Source organism: Sus scrofa, chromosome 7 (assembly GCF_000003025.6).
Source record: "Sus scrofa isolate TJ Tabasco breed Duroc chromosome 7, Sscrofa11.1, whole genome shotgun sequence".
Classification (NCBI taxonomy): Eukaryota; Metazoa; Chordata; class Mammalia; order Artiodactyla; family Suidae; genus Sus; species Sus scrofa.
This window is the reverse complement of record NC_010449.5, coordinates 97199556-97222306: the sequence shown is the minus strand read 5'-3', so window position 1 is coordinate 97222306 and position 22751 is coordinate 97199556. Positions and strand designations below refer to the sequence as shown.

Here is a 22751-nt window from a genome sequence, read left to right as displayed (position 1 = left end):
AATATTTAAGAATGCAAAAACCCAGCTCATTTAAAAATTTCTAATCACATCTTAAAAGTTACAGAATATACCTGCTTCAGTTTCTTGTTCAAAAGAATGAAGGGAAGGGAGGAAAGGAGCATACAGTGCAATGCCTCCCTTTAATTTAAACAAAATCAGTTAACTAAATCTTTAATTCCAGTTTAGTAGGTAGTATACCCTTTCTTTCATTTTCTTCAGGAAACAGTTGGACATCAATAGAGAAAAACATCCACAATCACTTAATTCTATAGTAAGCATATGGAATTTATCTTTCTACTACACATATTTTAGGAATAAGATTCATATTTCCAAATTTCCCTCTCAGAAGCCAAGAGTAGGATAATATATTATATCTATCACACTCCTTGGAAAACTGACAGCTTCTTTCCCAATTATTAATCTCCTGCCCTACATTCTCCTCACTACACAAAATGCTAGTCATAAACTAAGTGTTTCAAGGGTGAAAGCGGAACCTAAGATGCCATTTTGCTAGTTAATATTAACTTGTTCTTTTTTAATATTGTCCCACATAATGTTTCTGCTTTGTTTACTTGAAACATGGGCAAATTTTAAACAACACAGAACTTTCCCACCAACTCCAGAGCTCCAGCTAATTGAGTTCTAATGAAAGGTCTGTAGAAACCCCAGCTAATCCGGAGATTAAAACTGGTGACAGTTGGGGCTGTGTGTATTCAATTTTGTAGATACAATAGGAACATTGATACAATCATAAAACAGAAAAAATAATCCTTCAGAAAAGTGAGTTGCCTTGCATTTGAGTCCTTATAAAATCATTCAAAGGAGTGTTCCGTAAATTACTTTGTTTTTGAATACAAAGCAGTGCTTGCAGAAGACAGGTTAGTTTAAAATGACCTTAGCCAATGATAGATTTAAATATTCTGTGGTCATCTGATGAACCACTTCTCAAAACAAAACAAAACAAAAAAAACACAACAGAGAGAAGGACAAAAAAAAAAAAAAAAAAGAAGAACATTAACAAGAAAGGGAGTTCCCGTCGTGGCGCAGTGGTTAACGAATCTGACTAGGAACCATGAGGTTGCGGGTTCGGTCCCTGCCCTTGCTCAGTGGGTTAAGGATCCGGTGTTGCCGTGAGCTGTGGTGTAGGTTGCAGACGCGGCTCGGATCACGCGTTGCTGTGGCTCTGGCGTAGGCCGGTGGCTACAGCTCCGATTAGACCCCTAGCCTGGGAACCTCCATATGCCGCAGGAGCAGCCCAAGAAATGGCAAAAAGACAAAAAAAAAAAAAAAAAAAAAAGAGAGAAGGACAGAGAAATTCAATACCTCATACTGTACATGTTGAATAATACTGTAAACACTTTAAAGATCCTATAGTTATGTGGCAAAGGTCTTTGCATTTGGGAAAAAATTTCCAGTGAAAGTACTGGATAGAGCAGGGGTCAGTAAACTTTTTCTGTAAAGGGCACGACAGCAGATATTTTTGGCTTTGAGAGTCATATGGTCTCTGTCACGACTACTCAACTTTGCCAAAGCAGTAGCCAGGGACAATTTGTAATGGGCATGTCTGTGTTCCAATAAAACCTCATTTACAAAACAGGTGGTTATTTGGCCCTTTGTTGACTCCTAGTATACAGCATCACATACAGAATTAAAATATTTCTACACTGCAACTGAGATGGAAGTGATAATACGTTTGTGGTAATGATAGCGTGTACCTTACCTCAACAATCTGTTGTTGTATTACCTTGTCACAAGTTAATAAGAAAATACAGAGACAGATCTAAAAAAGTATTAGGGCATGCTACATAAGCAAGGGTTTTGCAGTGGTTTAGGAGTTGGTTTGAATAAAGCCATGGTCCTCAAGCTTTAACATGCACCATAACCACAAAGAGGGCTTACTAAGAACTTCCAAGTTTCTGATTCAGTTAGATGAGGCCTGAGAATTTGCATTTCTAAATTACTGGTGATGCTGATGATCCAGGGACCACACTTTGAAAATTACTGGATGGAGAAAAAGTGGCACAGAGTAAGTAGCACAGGCATGCTGGACTCAAAAGAAACCATACCATACCCTATTTGGATATTCAGAGGTCTTCTGATGAAACGGTCCCACCCTCCAACTTCCCCCCCGACCCTCCACCACAAGAAAAGCAGCACCATGGTAGCTGCTAACTGTTGAATAGCCATGATTGGTAATTTAATTTTAGCACACATCATCATCTGCCCCACTGACTTAATTTTATTTTCATTAGTTTTGTAGTTGTATTTCTATTAATTGATAAAACTTTTGATTTCATAATGGTGTAAAAGCTACTTGTATAAGGAACATTACAATACAAACAATTCAAGACAACACCAAGATCTAGGAAATTTTTTTCCTTTAAAAGGGCTTGGTATTTTTTTTTTATTTTTATTTTTTTTGTCTTTTATCTTTTTTTAGGGCTGCACCCACGACATATTGAGGTTCCCAGGCTAGGGGTCGAATCAGAGCTCCAGCTGCCTGCCTATACCACAGCCACAGCAATGCCAGATTCGAGCCGTGTCTGGGAGCTATTCACAGATCATGGCAATGCTGGCTCCTTAACCCACTGAGCGAGGCCAGGGATGGAAGCCATGTCCTCATGGATACTAGCCAGGTTTGTTAACCACTGAGCCACAACAGGAACTCTGGCTTGATTTGTTTGTTTGTTTGTGTATGTATGTATGTACCTGCTTTTTAGGGCTGTACCTGCAGCATATGGAAGTTCCCAGGCTAGGGGTCCAATCAGAGCTACAGTTGCCAGCTGTAGCTGGCACATCAGATCTGAGTGGCATCTGAGACCTACACCCAGCTCATGGCAACACCAGATCCTTAACCCAGTGAGCGAGGTCAGGGATCGAACCCGAAACCTCATGGTTCCTAGTCCGATTTGTTTCCACTGCACCACAACTGGAACTCCTGGCTTGGTATTATTTAAAGCTGACAATTGAGAATGCTAGTTTAGTTGATTCTGCATATGAATTTGGCATGGCTGCATTATTTTATAGAAAATAAGACAAACAACTTACACATTTCTAGCCTTCTGCTCTCACCAATAAAGTAATTCAGATTATATCCAACTGAAAAATATAGCCATTATATTACCAAAATCTCTGCACAGAATACTGGAAAGGAAAATGTCACAGGGGTCTCACCATTGCTGCTAGTTTTGGCATTCTTTGCCAGTTGTGCACGAGTAGCAGCAATCAAACTGTCATGGGCCAACTCCTGAACCCGGAGGAACCACGGAATGCTACTGTCCGTGCTCTCACTGGACAGGAAATCATTCCCTGAATCCTCTGCCTCATCTTGTACAAATACTAAGTGTTCGGCTGAAGAGCCCAGACCTGGAATAAACAAAAGGATATGTGAAAGTTAGCCATCAAGTAATCCTTTGATCGACATTGGCTCAGAAACTCTCTGTGTCCCAAATCAGCTATTCCAGACTAACCTCTCACCTCAAACAGCTGTTCTCATGTAAAATTAGGTTATCACCTTTCCACCCCAGGCTGACAGGCTGGTCTTTATCTTACCTCCTCCTGTTTCAGAGGCAAAGCCCTCTTTCCTAGCAACCAGGCTAACCCTCACCTACAGGATCCCAATCCTATTCTTAAGTTATCTCCTCTCTCATCTTTAACCCATTCTTCCCTAGTGGGCACTTTACAGCTTCCCTTTCAGCCTTTTTAAAATTTATTTTTTTTTTTTGTTCTTTGGGTTGTACCTGCAGCATATGAAGTTCCCAGGCTAGGGTTCCAATCAGAGCTAGCTGCCAGCCTACACCACAGCCACAGCAACTCAGGATCTGAGCCACGTCTGTGCCCTATACTGTAGTTCAGAGCAACGCCAGATCTTTAATCCACATCCTCATGAATATTAGTTTGGTTCATTTCCACCGAGCCACTGGGAACGCCCCCTTTCGGCCTTTAAATTTGTCCAAGCTCAAGTCTTTCTCATCTTTACTTTAAAAGAAGAGAAAATCCAGGAGTTCCCACAGTGGCGCAGTGGTAGCAAACCCAACTAGTATCCATGAGGACGTGGGTTCAATCCCTGGCTTTGCTCAGTGGGTTAAGGATCCAGTGTTGCTGTGAGCTGCACTGTAGGTCGCAGACCTGGCTGTGGTGTAGACGGCAGCTGCAGCTCCAATTTGACCCCTAGCCTAGGAGCTTCCAGATGCCTGAGGTGTGGCCCTAAAAATAATAAAATAGAAAATCCCAAGTCTATGAATATAACCTCCTCACCTGTTCCTTCAAAGAATGTTTTTTAACTTCTAATTTGTGTATCTACTCTGTCACCTGCCATCCACTCCCCATCTCTTTAACCGTGGGCTCCATCTCTACTGCCACAAAAATAACTGCTCTTGCTAAACTCCCAGACATACACTTCCCAGTCCTCATTTCACTGGCCCAATCTGTGGTATTTGGCATGATTTAGTACCTTTATTTTTCTTTTTTGTCTTTTTAGGACCTCACCCACAGCATATGGAGGTTCCCAAGCTAGGGGTCAAATTGGAGCTCTAGCCGCCTACCTATACCACATCCACAGCAACTCGGGATCCAAGCCGCAGTTCATGGCAATGCTGGATCCTTAACCCACCGAGCAAGGTCAGGGATGGAACCTGCATCCTCATGGATGCTACTCAGATTCGTTTCATCTGAGCCATGATGGGAACTCCTGATTTAGTACCTTTTACTCTAAAACATTTCCTCCCTTGGCTTCGCCCAAACCACTCTTGTTCTCTTTTCTTGATCTCCCTAATTGTTTCTTCCGTTCTTCTGCTACCCTCCTAATTTTTTTTTCAGGGGCTCAGATTTGCCTTCTTTTTTACTGATGCTGCAGACAACTCGTGAATCAAAGAATCCATGCTTTTTGTTTCATACCTTTCCTGAATGCTGATAAGCACTAAAACTACTTATTTCACACCAGACCTCCCTAGAACGCTAAATTCCTGTTTCTAACTGTCTGAAGGACACTTCCTCCTAAATGTCCCTGTGAAATCTCAACATCATCAGGCATAAACTGGAACCCATCCTCCCTCCCCTCTGTCCACTATCTTAGTGAACAACAACACCTAATTCCCCAAACAAGAACTTTTTGAGTCATCCCAGTCTGCCTCTCCCTCTACACATTCAATTGATCATCAAACTATATTGACAGTTTCTTTCCATATTAAGCATGACTAAGTTAACTATTCCCCCCAGTTCTGTCCTTAAGCATGAGGTAGGTCAGAAAAGGATAAAGAATACCTGCTCTTGTTAGGTTAAGAAGAATAAAAGAAGTGCTATCACTTGGTTGTAGATCTTGCAACAAGCTAGGAGACTCTGGAGTGGACAAAAACTCTGGAGACTTCTGTACAGTCTGAGCCCTCGTCTCTTCTCCGTCTGGGCCCACATTCACCTGAAGGCTTCTCAACACAGCCGAGGAAGGGACCTCTTTGGGGTTAGTATGATTTGGAGTATCATCTAGCAAAAAGAAAATACCACAGTTTTATGTGCACCTATCTCCAAGGAATTTACCATTCTGATACAGAGCACCTGACCCTTAGTATCTAACACCCTCATTTTAATTTTACAAATACAAAATTTACCCCAGAAAAGAACAGAGAGTTAAAGCCAACTAAAGCTCTAAAGGGAGTCAACTAAAATGGGAGGAACAGACTCCTCCGACGACCAAATTTAGAGCTTGATCGCTTTTGGGGGGGGGGGTTGTTTTTGTTTTTTAGGACCAAACCTGTGGTATATGGAAGTTCCCAGGCTAGGGGTTGAATTGGAGCTGTAGCTGGGGCCTATGCCATTGCTATAGCTATACCAGATCTGAGCCACATCTGTAACCTACACCACAGCTTGTGGCAACACAAGATCCTTAACCCACTGCTAGAGGCCAGGGATCAAACCTGCGTCCTCATGGATACTAGTCAGGTTTGTTATCACTGAGCCACAATGTGAACTCTCAACCTTTGTCATTTTGAGGCCCCAAATCAGTGCTTTTTCCCTTGAAAAATATAGTTATACAATAAATGCTAACTCAAGAATAGGATCTAAATTTTAAACTATTATTCTTAGGAAAGGATGCCTCTCTTTAATTTTTAACTTTATTTATTTTTTTAATTGTTATTTCCCCCAACACACTTTTTTTTTCCATTATACAGCATGAGGACCCAGTTACACATACATATATACATATGTATATGTACATATACATATTTTTTTCTCCCATTGTCATGCTGCATTGTATTTAGACATAGTTCTCAGTGCTACACAGCAGGATCTCACTGTTTCTCTTTAATTTTTATAACATGTATGTAACAGTTTTGATGTGTCACTGGGGGAAAAAATTCACAGCCTGGGAAATAACTGAAATTGTATAGAATCAACAATATATTTCATTATAGTTCTAGGTTTACACTAGATGTAAAGAAATAATTCAGAATTCTTGCTTTTAGAACTTCATTCTAGGGGAGGGGATGAATTTCCAAAGGTTTTAGCTGCAATATAAGGAGGAATGGCAGTATACTGCTGAAGCATCCAAAGTTTTCAACATTTTCATTCATCTTTATAAAAGACAGGTTAGGAGCTCCCTGGTGCCCTGGTGGTTAAGGATCTGACACTGTGTCACTACTGTGGCTTGGGCTTGATCCATAGCCCAGGAACTTCTGCATGCCACGGGCACACCCAAAGGAAAAAGAAAAAACTGGTTACATTTTTTTCTTCTTTTAAGGAGATAACAGGTAAGGTTCTAGGAATAAAGTGGAAGCCTAGGGACAGTAGTGCCATCCAAATCCTAATAAATTGTATAACAATGTGAATGTATTTAATGCCACAGAACTGGTTAAATGGTAAATTACTTGGTAAATGGTAAAAAATTTAACTTGTTAAGATGGTCGATTTTATGTTATATAGATTTTACCCCCACAAAACAATTCTTAGTAAAGTTCACAAGCTCCCATTGTGGCTCAAGGGTAACAAACCCAACTAGTATACATGAGGACACAGGTTCAATCCCTGGCCCTGCTCAGTGAGTTAAGGATCTGACATTGCCATGAGTTGTGGTGTAGGTCACAGATGTGGCTCATATCTGGTTGCTGTGGCTGTGATGTAGGCCGGCAGCTATGGCTCCAATTCGACCCCTACCCCTGGGAACTTTCATATGCCTTGGGTGCGGCCCTAAAAAACAAAACAAAATAAAACAAACCCTTCACTACTTAGACTGGGTGGTTAAACTTGGAAAACAAAGAAGTAATTGTAAAAAAAGCTGAAGACAGTGGAGACCTATGAAAGAACAGAGGTTGTCTTTAACAGGGAGGAATTCATGGAGGGCCAGAAACTGGCAATGTTCTACCTCTTCATGGTGGTTAGGTGTCTCATAGTAATTCTTCAAAATGTATACCCATATAATTTTGTACTTTTCTGTATCAAACATATATCCCAACTGAAAAGAAAACATGTAGGCCATGCATGGAATGATCCACACATACTTAGGAGGGAAAATAATGAGATTAGGAAGGTAGATATGTTTGTGTTTGTAATATTATGTTTCATGAGCTAGGAGGAGAGTACATCAGTTTTTTTTTGTTTTTTTTTTTTTGTCTTTTGTCTTTTTGTTGTTGTTGTTGTTGTTGTTGTTGTTATTGTTGCTATTTCTTGGGCCGCTCCCGCGGCATATGGAGGTTCCCAGGCTAGGGGTTGAATCAGAGCTGTAGCCACCGGCCTACGCCAGAGCCACAGCAACGCGGGATCCGAGCCGCGTCTGCAACCTACACCACAGCTCACGGCAACGCCGGATCGTTAACCCACTGAGCAAGGGCAGGGATCGAACCCGCAACCTCATGGTTCCTAGTCGGATTCGTTAACCACTGCGCCACGACGGGAACTCCCATCAGTTTTCATTTACTATTATTTGTAACTGATTACCTAAAATATTTCAAATAAAAATTAAAACTAAAAGAAGGTAGGGAGTTCCCACGGTGGCTCAGTGGGTTACAAAACAGACTAGTATCCATGAGTATGGGGGTTCAATCCCTAGCCTCGCTTAGTGGATTAAGGATCAGGTGTTGCAGTGAGCTGTAGTGTAGGTCGCAGACGCAGCTCAGATCCCACATTACTGTGGCTGTGGCACAGGCTTGCAACTGCAGCTCTGATTCAACCCCTAGCCCGGGAACTTCCACATGCCTCAAGTGTGGTGCTAAAAAGCAAACAACAAACAAACAAAAAAATCCCAAAACAAAAAGAAGATAAATATAGAAAAGAAGAGGGATGCTTTTGTTCCTATTTTCACTTCTTTAATTATTGTTAAAATATTTATTCAATAAATAAAATTGGGAGAGAAAAATTCAAGAAAAAAAGGTTAATGAAGATCAAAACTTACTAGCATATCAAAATTTTCACATACTGAATATCCAAAAGGACTTGGGAGTTCCCGTCGTGGCGCAGTGGTTAACGAATCCGACTAGGAACCATGAGGTTGCAGGTTCGATCCCTGGCCTTGCTCAGTGGGCTAACGATCCAGCGTTGCCATGAGCTGTGGTGTAGGTTGCAGACGCGGCCCGGATCCCGCGTTGCTGTGGCTCTGGTGTAGGCCGGTGGCTACAGCTCCGATTCAACCCCTAGCCTGGGAACCTCCATATGCTGCAGGAGCGGCCCAAGAAATAGCAACAACAACAACAACAAAAGACAAAAAAAAAAAAAAAAAAAAAAAAAGGACTTGGAAAGACTCCCAACATACCAGCAGAAAAATGGGAGCTGAGAGGTGCAAGATGTGGGAAAGTTAGGAACTAGAGAGAGAAAACTTAAATCAACACTGGTTGGTTGACTACAGCTGCCCTTAAATCACTACAAAAATCAAAGAAAAAAGACAACCACTAGAGGATAGTAACTAGAAGACTTTATAACAAATAAGTTGTCACCAACAGGTGACCCTTGTCTGATTTAACATTAATATTCCCAATTCCAGAAAATAAAGAATTTGTTTCATCCAAAAGTAACAGTCAAGTGATAGGATCTCCTTCTTCCCATCCAAAGCTAATCTCACTACCCATGCTCAGCATTCTACTTCCTCCTACTTCTCCTGGAGCTTCCTTACCAATTAGCCACTCTTCCTCTTTGCAACTTCTCTAACAGGCTCCTTACTCTTAGTATAATAATAGATCAGATCTTTAAAAAGAGCACTTTCATCTAATTTATGTCCTCCTTTTTCCTTCCCACAGCAAGAGAGGCTTTAGAAAGTACAGTTACTTCCTCAACTATGTTATCTCACACTGATACCTCCCCCACTGCAGCTTGGCTTTCCACTCACTGTCCAAGGAATAGGTCCTGCCTAGGTCAATGACAACCTCAACAACCCTATTTCACTGGGATAGCCCCTATCTCACTGCATCTCTTAGGAGCATTTATCACACTGACTATTCCTTTGGGTTCCATGCCTGCACTCCATGCCAGTATTCCTCCTATTGCTCTAGCCTTTCTTGCTTCCCTGCCTCACAGGTTCTCCTGCCTCACTCTGTATCTTGAATAAGGAATTCCATGCAGTTCTGCCTTGGCCTCCTTTTCTTCTCACTCTCATGCTCTACAGGTGTTCATATCCATTCCTATGACTAAACTATCAATTTACTTATGACTCCCATGGTTTTTTTCCTCCATGATTCCTAATTTTTATAGGTTCTACTAGTTAGTTATAAAGTCAGTTATCTTATTCCACCAATACCACAGTAGGCTAAGCTCTTACGACTTGTTTGTCTTATCTCTTAAGACAAACAAGAGATCTTAATTTTTACCTGGTAATATTAGCCGACTGCATTCTGAGGCCTCAGTCACTGGAAGGAGGGACAGGCAAGTAATGTCCTTAGCTTCTGATTCCACCAGCCCCTGACCCAAAGGGATGGATGTATTCTGAACAAACTGTACCAGGAGCTGGAGGGGAAAGAGGAGGGGGTGGTGGTACAGAGACAACAAATAATACTGGTTATTAGGAATGGACCCAAATCTCTGAATTTACCAAAAGGCAATGATGTAATTAAGTCTTGACGGCTCACTAGTTTCAGCCTTAGTCATAGAAAAAACTAGATTAACTATAAAATAATATTTTAAACTATTTTTATCAAGTGTTCTGTTCCAGATAAAAACAGAATTACATAATTAACTTCTATCATCTTCCATAAAAAAGAAGTGATAAAAAAAATTTATTTTAAAATATTGGCTATTACAGAGAGTTCTCTAGTGGTCCAGTGGTTAGGACCTAGTGCTTTCAATGCTGCAGCCCAGATTCCATCCCTGGTCTAGGAACTCACATCCCACATCAAGACACAGGCAAAAAAAAAAAAAAAAAGGTGGCTATTACAAAATTCAACTGCATTGTACTGATAAATTTTACAAAGCACTTTTCTATACACTGGCTCTTTCAATCCTCACTATAGGAGTTTCCTGGTGGCTCTGTGGGTTAAGGGTTTAGCAATGTCACTGCAGCAGCATAGGTTTGATCCCTGGCCTAGGAACTACCACATGCAATGGATTCGGCCAAAAAAAAAAAAAAAAAAATCCTTACTATAACTCAGTGAAAATGAACATGTATTTTAAAGATAAGGAACCAAGTTGAAGACACTAATGACTAGTCCAAGGACATATCACTAGTTAGGCACACTGTCAGTCTTCAAACTTCAATAACATGATTCCAAATTCAGCGATTTGGAGTTCCCTTTGTGGCTCATCGGAAAGGAATCCGACTAGGAATCATGAGGTTGCGGGTTTGATCCCTGGCCTTGCTCAGTGGGTTAAGGATCTGGCGTTGCCATGAGCTGTGGTGAAGCTCAAAGACGCAGCTCAGATCTGGCGGTGCTATGGCTGTGGCTGTGGCCAGCAGCTGTAGCTTTGACTGGACCCCCAGCCTGGGAACCTCCATATGCTGTGGTTACAGCCCTTATAAGCCAAAAGCCAAAAGCCAAAAAAAAAAAAAAAAACAGTGATCTTTCCACTAAGTAACACAGATGTTTTAAAATTAAAATGAGAAAAATGAATAAAAATTAAAAATTTTTAAATCCCCAATCACATTTAGAAAGAAAATACTTTTATATACATACAAAATTAATTTTTTAAAATGGTCTGTGGTAGTAAATATTTATACATGTATACATGTATATGTCATATACATAAAGTAAAACTTAGTCATTATGTAGTTACCTAAATGCATAATAATTTACACTTATTTAAAAAACATATATAAGGAGTTCCCGTCATGGTGCAGCGAAAATGAATATGACTAGGAACCATGAGGTTGTGGGTTTGGTCCCTGGCCTCACTCAGTGGGTTAAGGATCTGGCGTTGTGGCAAGGTGTGATGTAGGTCGAAGATGCAGCTCAGATCTGGCATTGCTGTGGCTGTTGTGTAAGCTGGTGGCTACAGCTCTGATTCGACCCCTAGCCTGGGTGCCGTGGCTGCAGCCCTAAAAATATATATATATATACATATATACATATATGTATATATGTATATATATATACACATAAAGCGTCTCAAAAGGTAAAAACCTAATTTTTAAATCTCTAGGTACTTAGTAATAGAAAAATAATAAACTAGTAGTTACAACCAAAACCATACGGCCCACAAAACCTAAAATATTTACTACCTGGCTCATTACAGAAAAAGTTTGCTGACTCTGAACTAAGAACAAACTTTGGAATATAGCCCACCAAAAGAAAAGGAAACCAGTTGCCTTACCTCTGGTTTGGATTCTAACTCATCTGATAACATTGATTCAGCTTCCAAATCCTATAGCTGTTCAGGGGACAGGTTAAAAATTTAATTCAGAGTCAGTGGCACCTTCTTGTTATGCTCATATTCCTCTAGGAAGTGCTATGCTTTTCCTGTAAGGTACTGTGCTGGGTGGTAATCAATTTAGCCTAAACAAGGAAAGAAGAGAGAATTAAGAGCAGTAGGAAAATGTATCTAAATAACAAAGCTACTTCTTCACATATGCAAAAATCACAAGCAAGCAAATAAAGAATTCAGTCCAAACACTTGTTTAAAATGGAACAAGCCCAGAGTTCCCATTGTGGCTCAGTGGGTTAAGAATTTAATTAGGGAGTTCCCATCAAGGCTCAGAGATAACGAACCCAACTAGTATCCTTGAAGATGGAGGTTCGGTCCCTGGCCTCACTCAATGGGTTGAGAATTCGGTGTTGCGTGACTGTGACTGTGGTAGAGGTCAACACACAGCTCAGATCTAGCGTTGCTGTAGCTGTGGCATAGGTTGGCATCTGGGAATGTCCATATGCCACAGGTGCAACCCTAAAAAAGGAAAAAAAAGGAGTTCCCGTCGTGGCACAGCAGAAATGAATCCGACTAGGAACCATAAGGTTGAGGGTTCAGTTCCTGGCCTCGCTCAGCAGGTCAAGGATCCAGCATTGCCGTGAGCTGTAGGGTAGGTTGCAGATGTGGCTTGGATCCCGCGTTGCTGTTGCTGTGGTGTAGGCCAGCGGCTATAGCTCCAATTTGACCCCTAGCCTGGGAACCTCCATATGCCACAGGTGCGGTCCTAAAAAAAAAAAAACAAAAACAAAAATAAAATAAAACAGAACAAGCTCAACAGGTATCAAAACCTATAAAATGTTGTACTTTGATGTAGAATTTCTACTTTTAACAATCTATTCTAAGAAAAGGTTTTTTTTTTGGTTTGTTTCGTTTTTTGTCTTTTCTAGGGCCGCTCCTGCGGCATATGGAGGTTCCCAGGCTAGGGGTCTAATCAGAGCTGCAGCCTCACAGCCTACACCAGAGCCACAGCAACTCGGACCGAGCTGCATCTGCGACCTACACCACAGCTCACAGCAATGCCAGATCCTTAACCCACTGAGCAAGGCCAGGGATCGAACCCACAACCTCATAGTTCCTAGTCAGATTTGTTAACCACTGAGCCACGACGGGAACTCCAGAAAAGGTCTTAAATATGGAAAAAGCTACATGCCCAAAGAATTTCACCTTACCATCTATGGTAATAAACAACTGTGAAAAACATAAATGCCCGTATGTATTCAATAATTAGGTTACAGTTGACTAGACTATGTCACTGTCACTTAAAAAGTTATGAAAACAAAACAACAAAAAATGCTAATGGCATTAAATTACAAAAACAAAATACAAAATTATACATTCACTTTTATTAAAACTAGTGAAGACAGGAGTTCTCTAGTAACTCAATGGGTTAAGGATCTGGGCTCAGGTTGCTGCTATGGCACAGGTTTAATCCCAGGTCTGGGAACTTCTGCATGCCACAGATGTGGCCAAAAAATAAATTAACTAGTTAAGATATGCACTGAAAAAGGTAAAAGGAAATTCATATAGCCCTGATAGTCGCTATATTGGGTGGTAGGCTGGTATGACATTGTACTTTATTTCCCAATTTTTTCTAAAAGGTAGTTATACAGTCAGTCAAAATTTGAATAGTCTTTCCTAAAGTAGTACTCTTGAGACCCTCATGAAGCTATTTTCCCCCCTTATTTTAAAAAATTTTTTATTACTCAATGAATTTATTACATTTATAGTTGTACAATGATCATCACAACCCAATTTTATCACTTATTTAATTAATTTATTTTACAGGATTTCCATCCCATAACCCCAGTGCATCCCCCAACCCCCCAAACTGTTTCCTTTGGAGACCATAACTTTTTCAAAGTCTGTGAGTCAGCATCTGTTCTGCAAAGAAGTTCATTCTGTCCTTTTTTTCAGATTCCACATGCCAGTGAAAGCATTTGATGTTGGTGTCTCATTGTATGATTCCCCCCTTAATTTAAATTCTTACTTTCTCAAAGCTTAACTTTTCTTTCAGGATTTTGGCATACTGAGTCCACTTTATTTTGTACAATTTCTGCACTATTATATACAAATTAAGCATACAGTGTAAAATGTACCCAGGATGGCAGTTTTCCATACATACCAAAGTAAAGAGGAAAATTAGAATAAGACAGACTTACTCTACCAAAAACAGTATTTAAAAGTAGGTGAATAGATGTTTACTGTTCTGTTTCAACCCTCACTCTCTTGTTAGCATCTAGAAATCCTCATTTTCATCATAAAAAAATTTTACAAGATGTAAATGAGAGTGCTCATTTTAAGTTTACCACATAAAGTTATCATAAGTCCTGACTTTTCTTTTCACATACATTTTTCTTATTCAGGCACTGTAATTGCTCAGTGTAATTTATCCACACTTCTTTTCACCAAGTAAGGAACCAAGGCTCAGTACGATTACATGGTCTAGCCATTAGGCTGCAGAGCCAGCAGTCCCACCCACAGAACAAGTTGGCATGAATAGTGATTACATCCATCTAAGTTTAATCTGGAATCATCAGGGTTTAAGAATTCCTTTTCCCCAATTCCAGCTCATTTCAAGAAGCCAAGAAATTATCAAATACTTGCTTAGATAATCCTTAGGGTTTCCCCTTAGGATTTCTTTATGTAATCCTTAGGATTCCAGGATTGTAAAATCCTTAAGAAATTAGATAATTATTTACTGTCCTGTATATCAGTTTTCTTAGAAACGAACAGGTTCGTTTCTGCTATCCTTAACTAATGAAAAATGGAAAAAAATTTTAAGCATATGAATATGTGGACCAAACAAGGGGGTAAAATCAAATATACTAGATTTTGGACATTTCTGCAAAGCTGTAGTAACAATTTTTTTTTTTTTTTTTGTCTTTTTGCCATTTCTTTGGGCCGCTCCCGCGGCATATGGAGGTTCCCAGGCTAGGGGTCGAATCGGAGCTGTAGCCACGAAACAGCCACAGCAACGCGGGATCCAAGCCGTGTCTGCAACCTACACCACAGCTCACGGCAATGCCAGATCCTTAACCCACTGAGCAAGGGCAGGGACCGAACCTGCAACCTCATGGCTCCTAGTCGGATTCGTTAACCACTGCGCCACGACGGGAACTCCTGCAGTAACAATTTAGAGAAGAGAGCTGCTACCTCTCTTACAGTTTAAGAGCCACCTCTAGACCACCATTTCTCAAGGGTTTATGGTTGTCTAGAACATCATTTTATTTTAGTGTTTTCATTTGTGATAATTTAAAAAAATTAACACCTGTATTTTCCGGAAAGAATCAGTACCTATATCATCATTACTACTACTACTATTATTACTATTTGCTTTTTAAGGGCCACATACTTGGCATATGGAAGTCCCAGGCTAGGGGTTGAGTCAGAGCTGTAGCCCCTGGCCTATGCCACAGCAACGCCAGATCTGAGCCTTATCTGTGACCTACACCAAAGCTCACAGCAACACCAAATCCTTAACCTACTGAGTAGGCCAGGGATCGAACCTGCGTCCTCCTCATGGATGCCAGTCAGATTCATTTCCCCTGAGCCACAATGGGAACTCCTGGATTTCTTGGGGGTTTTTTGGCATGGTTTACATCTACATGCTTACTCATAAAGATATAAATCCATATCTTTAAGTAACAACTGACATAATACTGATAATGGTTCCTATGGCAATCAAAATATGTCAGACTGCTTATGAAAACCATCTTGCTTCAGCATACATTAAAGAAAACTCCACTGACCCTACCTCTATTACTGTTTTGACTTTATAGTTGATTAAGAGCTATAGTGGTTCAATGTAGGAGGAATAAGGACTACCTAGCTTTATGTCTGAGTACACTTTGAGTAAATTATAATAAAAATAATTTGCCAGTATTGGGGGGGTGTCCAATGCAATATTTTTCCTCCAAATACAATTTACATGACACTAGAGTGAGAGGCACTGCTCTTACTCAAAGGGAAGCTATTTTCAAGATAATTACGGGTCTCAGAGGAAATTTACTCCCAGGCTCATCTTATGCTATTAATTAAGAGACCAGAGATACAATACAAAGCAGTTGCTTACATCACCCAAAGTCCTTTAATGTAAACAGTAATATTTCTTCATTTTTATTTTGTATCTTTAATTGGTAGACAGGTAAACTTTACATTCTTATTTCCTTTTAACAGAAAAATTACCAATTTAACTCCATAAATAAAAAAGAGATAATGAGGAGTTCCCGTCGTAGCACAGCAGAATCGAATCCAACTAGGAACAATGAGGTTTCAGGTTTGATCCCTGGCCTCAATTAAGGATCTGGCGTTGCCATGAGATGTGGTGTAGGCCACAGATGCAGCTCAGACCCCAAGTTGCTGTGGTTGTGGTGTAGGCCAGCAGCTGTAGCTCCGATTCGATTCCTAGCCTGGGAACCTAGGCACAGTGGATTAAGAGTCTGACTGCAGGAAGTTCCCTTTCTGGCTCAGTGGGTTGCAAACCCTACTAGTATCCATGAGGATGTGAGTTTGATCCCCGGCCTTGCTCAGTGGATTAAGGATCTGGCATTGCTATGAGCTGTGGTGTAGGTTGCACACACAGCTCAGATCCCATGTTGCTGTGCCTGTGGCGTAGGCTGGCAGCTGAAGCTCCGATTTGACCCCTAGCCTGGTAACTTCCATATGCCACAGGTTTGGCCCTAAAAAAAGCAAAGCAAAACAAAACAAAAAAAGAATCTGACTGCAACAGCTCTTGTCACTGCAGAGGTGTGGGTTCTGTTCCTGGCGCAGGGCAATGGGTTAAAGGGTCCAGCATTGCCACAGCTGTGGTATAGATTGGAGCTCATAGCTATGGCTAGGATTTGATCCCTCACCCAGGAACTTCCATATGCCACAGGTACCGCCATAATAACAACAACAAAAAAGAATCCTGACTCTGGATAAAGAGTTCATAACTAAACAACTCTCAGAAACCCAAGAACTTAATGAGATCCTACTGTATAGCACAGAGAACTATATCTAGTCACTTATGATGGAACATGATGGAGGATAATGTGAGAAAAAGAATGTATATCTATATGTGACTAGGTCACTCTCCTGTTCAGTAGAAATTGACAGAACACTGTAAAACAATTATAATGGAAAATATTAAAATCATTTACAATTAAAAAAAAAAAAAAGAAACCCAAGGACTGGTCTAAGTAGTACTATTCAGATTTTTTTCTCCCCCTACCCTTGGCAACAACTAAATTTTACCATGTGGATGGTTTCCTATGGCCATCAAAGCAAATCAGGCTGCTTAAAAAAACAACCTTGGCCCAGCATATACTACATTTTTTAGAAATCCATTGACCTTGCCACTGCTATTATTGAATATATCATCCCATAGTGAGCCTAGGGGTTAAAAGGAATGCAGGCAACACAAACCTTTGCAATGAACCAAAGCAAAGAGCACAAGAAGCCTTTTCTAAAAAGTTCTGGGCTGTATAGCATGGGAATTATGTCTGGTCACTTATGATGGAGCATGATAACGTGAGAAAAAAGAATGTATACACATTTGTGTGACTGGGTCACCTTGCTGTGCAGCAGAAAATTGACAGAACACTGTAAATCAGATATAACAGAAAAAAATAAAATCATGAAAAAATAAAATCATAAAAAAATAAAAAATAAAAAGTTCTGGGAATAAGTAATGAGACAACTAAAAACAGCAAAAAAGATATATGACAATAGCAATCTCAATGATCAGGATCATCCCTGACCATGTTACTTGACCATGTTTTTGGCCAAATAAACAAAACCTGGGAACTGAAGTTTGATAAACCGTACTCTTTTTCTACAGTACACTCAACATCATAACATTAACACTAAGTAGCTGAACAATTTAAATAAAGTTGAGGTATGTTAAAAAAGAAATCCAAGGAACTTAAATTCTGACCGGTTGGTTGAGACCAGGGCAAACTCACATCTTCCTGGCCCCGGGAAACTGATCTGAAGTACAGAAGCAAAATAGGTCTACCCTTAGATTACTTATATATCAGTCAATAGAAATAATTATAAAATCTTCAGAAACAAAGTTCTGCACAAGTGCTTAAGAAACAACAAAATCCATCGAATGCTTAGTATACTATAGAAAGTTAAGAACTCTGCTTTTTGTTAATGAATCCAAATTTTCTATAGAGCAGTGGTTTTCAAACTTTTCTGACTGGAACTCAGAGTAAGATACATTTTTCCATCAGAACCCAGAGAACAAAACAGACATAGAGATATACACAAATAAAATGTTTTCATAAAACAATAAAATACTAACCTATATTACTAATCTTAGGCCCAATGAATTTTTTTAAATGACAAAATCCACTAAAATGATCTCACAAGCTATTAACAGGTTATGTCCCATAGATTGGAAAACGCTATAAAGTACTTTCTAATGTCTAAAAAATATATATGTTTAACACAGAATCAGCCGTAAAGTATAAAGCCATAGGTATAATAAACCTACTATCAATATATATTACAACCAGCAACTACCATTAATAGAAGTCTTGGTGAAATTGACATTACTTGAAAGCCATACTCAAGGGCCTTGAAATCTGCAAAGGAAAACATTACACACTAGGCACCAACCAGCAAAGAAAGGCAAAGTAGTCTTTATAATTAACCAGTCTTTAATTCCACATCCCAATATAGAACTCTCATATACTAGACAGGAACTAGTGATAACACCATTTCCCTAGAGCAGATATTGCCTAAAACCAATGCAGGCTAAATGGAGAAATACTGGGAAGAAAAATCAATCCAAAGTAAACTGAGCAAGGAACAGGGGAACAGAGCTGACACAGGTCTCTTGCCTTAGTCCTGACTGCCGTCATACAGAAGGGAGTGCATTCCAAACAGAAAGATGACCAGGGGCTTTTAATACTCTGCAGTCACAAAAGAAACAGAACGTCATTCTGCCAACCTCTAAAAAGCAATGTGATTCCACTCTAGAATACAAAGCCCAGAATTTTCAGTATTGCTCTTTCCCTCTTGAGGAGGTAGAAAGTGCCTTGACCTTGACCCAGTTCTGCAAAGAGGGGAAAGGGGGAAGGAGGTTGGAAAAAAAAAAAAAAGAGAGAAGAAATTGAGAAACACTGCACTCCCCCCAACTGCTCACTATTCACAAATATCAAAATACAACACATAATTTCAACCAAGAGGACTAGTCTCTGAGAGTAGGCCAATTTGCTTCTCAGCTCCCTCCACCTCACCTATGGCTGACCACAGAGACCCAAACAATACTCAGTAATTTAAAAAAATGAAAGCAAAAATGCTACTAATATTAATGAATCACAAACACCCCCCCCCTAAAAAAAGTGTTGGTACAAAATGGTAGTGCAAGGAACAGAAAAACCAAGTAATTTTTATATCCTATCTAGCATATGATAATAGTATGAGAGTTGATTAAATTCTAACAATAAAGTGATAAGGGGTACTGATGAAAGAAATTTGGAATATAGAACCATGAAGGTAGAATGAAGCTCAGAAACCAGCATTCATCTTAGGCCTTCTTCCTTCTCTTTCAGGATCCTTCTGGGGTGCTCCATTCCCACAGTCACCTTCCCATTTCTCTACAATCCCTCAGAGCCAAATTTGAAGCCAATGATCTTCATGCTGCCAAATTTAATGGATACTTCGCTGTTCTCATCTTTCTTGACCTTTGCACGGGAGAACTACTATTTTCGATTGTTCCACATTCATACCTGCTGTTTGGGTGGCAGGATCCACATTTTGTTTGGGGATCTACCCCTCCCCGAGCGCATACACTATTGGTAGGACTGTAGAGTAAGGTATTCTTTTCTACCTCGACCAACTGTTGTATGAACAAATCTGATGCTTTTCTTCAGAAAAGTGAATTCTAACAGAAGTAACTAAGGGTGAAAACCGCAGTAGGACTCCAGTAATGCAGTTAGCCTCCCCCTCGGGCTACTCAGATTGCTGTCCTTTATGAAGCCTGGGCCTTCAGCATTTCTTTTGATCTTGTGAGCTGCCCACATCCTTGTTATAAATTACTCTTCTCAAGTTAATTGGTCATTTGCAACTGGAGTCACAACTGATTTTTTTTTTCCCCTTAGAAGCACTGCCTCTTTCCTTAAACACTTCACTTACTCTCTTTTGCTTCATAGATACATGTTCCTTATTTCAGTCCTACCTCAATGGCCACTCCTCCAGTGTCCTTTGATAACTCCTATACCCCTCCTCCACTCACTCACTAAATATTAATGTTCCTCAGGAGAGTCTGCAAGCCCTCTTCTTGTCCTATACTCCCTTCCCAGTGTGAACTCACAGCTTTAAATGATACAGTCTCCACAATTTTTCGTCTATACCTCAGCTATCTCCTCTGAGCTGCAGACTTGTACATACAATTGCTTATCTGACATCTCTACCTATGTCTTGATAGCTCAAATTTAACATGGTCAAAATAAATTCTATTCCCCAAGCCTATTTCCCATCATTCCCTGCCAGTCCCTCTTACCACAACCCTCCACTCAAGGGAGAACCACCATTCATCCCATTCAGAAGTCACTTTTACTACTTTCTTTCCTTTGTTCCCAGTATCCAGTCCAGTCTAGAGTCTTACTGATTCTATCTCCAAAAGAGATCACAAATCCACCTTCTTTTTTTTTTTTTTTAATTTTTTTTTGTCTTTTGTCTTTTTGTTGTTGTTGTTGTTGCTATTTCTTGGGCCGCTCCCTCGGCATATGGAGGTTCCCAGGCTAGGGGTTGAATCGGAGCTGTAGCCACCGGCCTACGCCAGAGCCACAGCAACATGGGATCCGAGCCGCGTCTGCAACCTACACCACAGCTCAGGGCAACGCCAGATCCTTAACCCACTGAGCAAGGGCAGGGACCGAACCCGCAACCTCATGGTTCCTAGTCGGATTCGTTAACCACTGCGCCACGACGGGAACTCCACAAATCCCCCTTCTAACTCTACCGCCACTACCCTACTCCAGGCCACCATCAACTCTCACCTTAAAGTACTGTTACTGCCTCCTAACTGATCTCCCTGCTTTTTCTCTTTGCCTCCTTCCATTCTATTCTCTTCACAGCAGTAAATATCGTCTCAAAATGTGAATCCTATTATGTCACTCTCTTGCTTGAAACTCTTCCAATGACTTCCTAATACATCTAGAAAAAAATCCAAACGCCTTATCCTGGCCTGTAAGAACCTATGTGATCCATTCCTGCCTCTCCAAAAACACTCCAGAATTGTTTTCCCTTACTTGCTCAGTAAGCTCCAGACAGAAGAACCTCCCTTAGCTCCTTGAACACATTAAGCTCTTTCCTATGTTAGGGATCTGCATGTGTCATTTCCTACTACCTAGGAATACTTTCTCTTCCATTGTTTAGCTCTTTTTCATTCTTCAGGGCTCTGAATAACTATCAACTCAGGTAGAAAGACTTGCCCTGATCACCTTATCCAAGGAAAGTTCCCCAACACCCACCTTTATTTTCTATCCCTACTGTCACTTACCACAATTTCTAATTCTTTTATTTGTTTTTATATAGTATTTACTTTTTGTCTGGCCACTCCCTAAATTTTAAGCTCCATAAACAAGGGCAGGAACTAATCTGTTCACTACTATATCTCCCTACACCCAGAACCTATCACCTATTACCTGGCAAAGTTCTGCACGTAATTTCTAAGTAATTTAGGTTTTCACGAGTCACTCTGATACTATGAAGCTCTAAGACTGTCTTTACTATGAGCTTAAATGGCTTTTATACAAGCTTCCCTGTAAGTAGCTAGTAGGCGCGGAATAAGAAATTGTATAATGAATGAATGACACTGAAAATGATGTCCAAAATTTTATCTCTACTCCTGACTTCCCTTCTGAACTCTGAATTTTCATTTTTAACTTATTGCTACATATTGCCATGTGGATATCCATCTTACATGTAAAAAGTCCAAAATCTAGACTGTCATCTTGCCCACTAAACCTGTTCTTCTTCCTGTCTTATCCATTTCAATTACTCCCTAATTTTCCTCCCACTCAGCTGCAAATTTCAGGGATTGAACAATCTCTCTCATCCACCATATTTAAATAACCAGTGGTTCTGATTCCCCCAAATGTATTCCTACCATAATGCTCTGCTTAGGTTTTTCATTATCTTTCAACTATACCATTAAAAAAAGGCTTCGGAGTTCCCGTTGTGGCTCAGTGGTTAAAGAATCCGACTAGGAACCATGAGGTTGCGGGTTCGATCCCTGCCCTTGCTCAGTGGGTTAAGGATCTGGCGTTGCCGTGAGCTGTGGTGTAGGTCGCAGACGAGGCTCGGATCTGGCGTTGCTGTGGCTGTGGTATAGGCCGGTGGCTACAGCTCTGATTAGACCCCTAGCCTGGGAACCTCCATATGCTGCGGGAGCGGCCCAAGAAAATAGCAAAAAATACAAAAAAAAAAAAAAAAAAAAAAGGCTTCTAACTGGCCATCTTGCCCATAAAATCCCTCTTTCCAATCCATCTTTTTTTGCAGACACTCGAATAATCTTTCCAAAACACAGGAATGCTTATGTCACTCCCCTTACTCAAAGTTAAGTGCCTTGGAATAACAAGTCAAGTCTCTAAGCATGGCATTTGAAATATTCAACGACAAGCCCCCAAATACTGTTCCAGTTGTGGCATCCACTATATTTCTCAATGAACCTTTACTCCAGGTACACAATGGATTGGCTACTAAATGAACATTCCAACCTATTTCAGTGCTCAATAGTAGTTCTTCAGTAATAAGACCCTCCAGTAATAAAATTCTCCAATCCAGTTATGAGCTTTTGAAATCCTTTCCAGGCTTTAAAATCCAACTCGAGGAGTTCCCATCGTGGCGCAGTGGTTAACGAATCCGACTAGGAACCATGAGGTTGTGGGTTTGATCCCTGGCCTTGCTCAGTGGGTTAAGGATCACCTTATCCAAGGAAG

At 40.4% G+C, this 22751-nt stretch overlaps 1 protein-coding gene across 2 annotated transcripts in view; it reads right to left on the bottom strand.

The window, feature by feature from the left end:
* ZNF410 (zinc finger protein 410) overlaps positions 1-22751 on the bottom strand; it is a 48714-nt gene that overhangs the window by 24381 nt on the left and 1582 nt on the right. For both annotated transcript variants that reach the window (XR_002346015.1, XM_003128661.4), the window contains exons 2-5: positions 11722-11903; positions 9786-9921; positions 5263-5478; positions 3175-3366 (exon numbers count right to left, since the gene is read on the bottom strand). Coding sequence is in view for 1 of the 2 variants with exons in the window: in XM_003128661.4 (XP_003128709.1) it covers positions 3175-3366; positions 5263-5478; positions 9786-9921; positions 11722-11754 (577 nt within the window). In the remaining variant the exon portion in view is untranslated. The remainder of the gene's footprint in view (positions 1-3174; positions 3367-5262; positions 5479-9785; positions 9922-11721; positions 11904-22751) is intronic.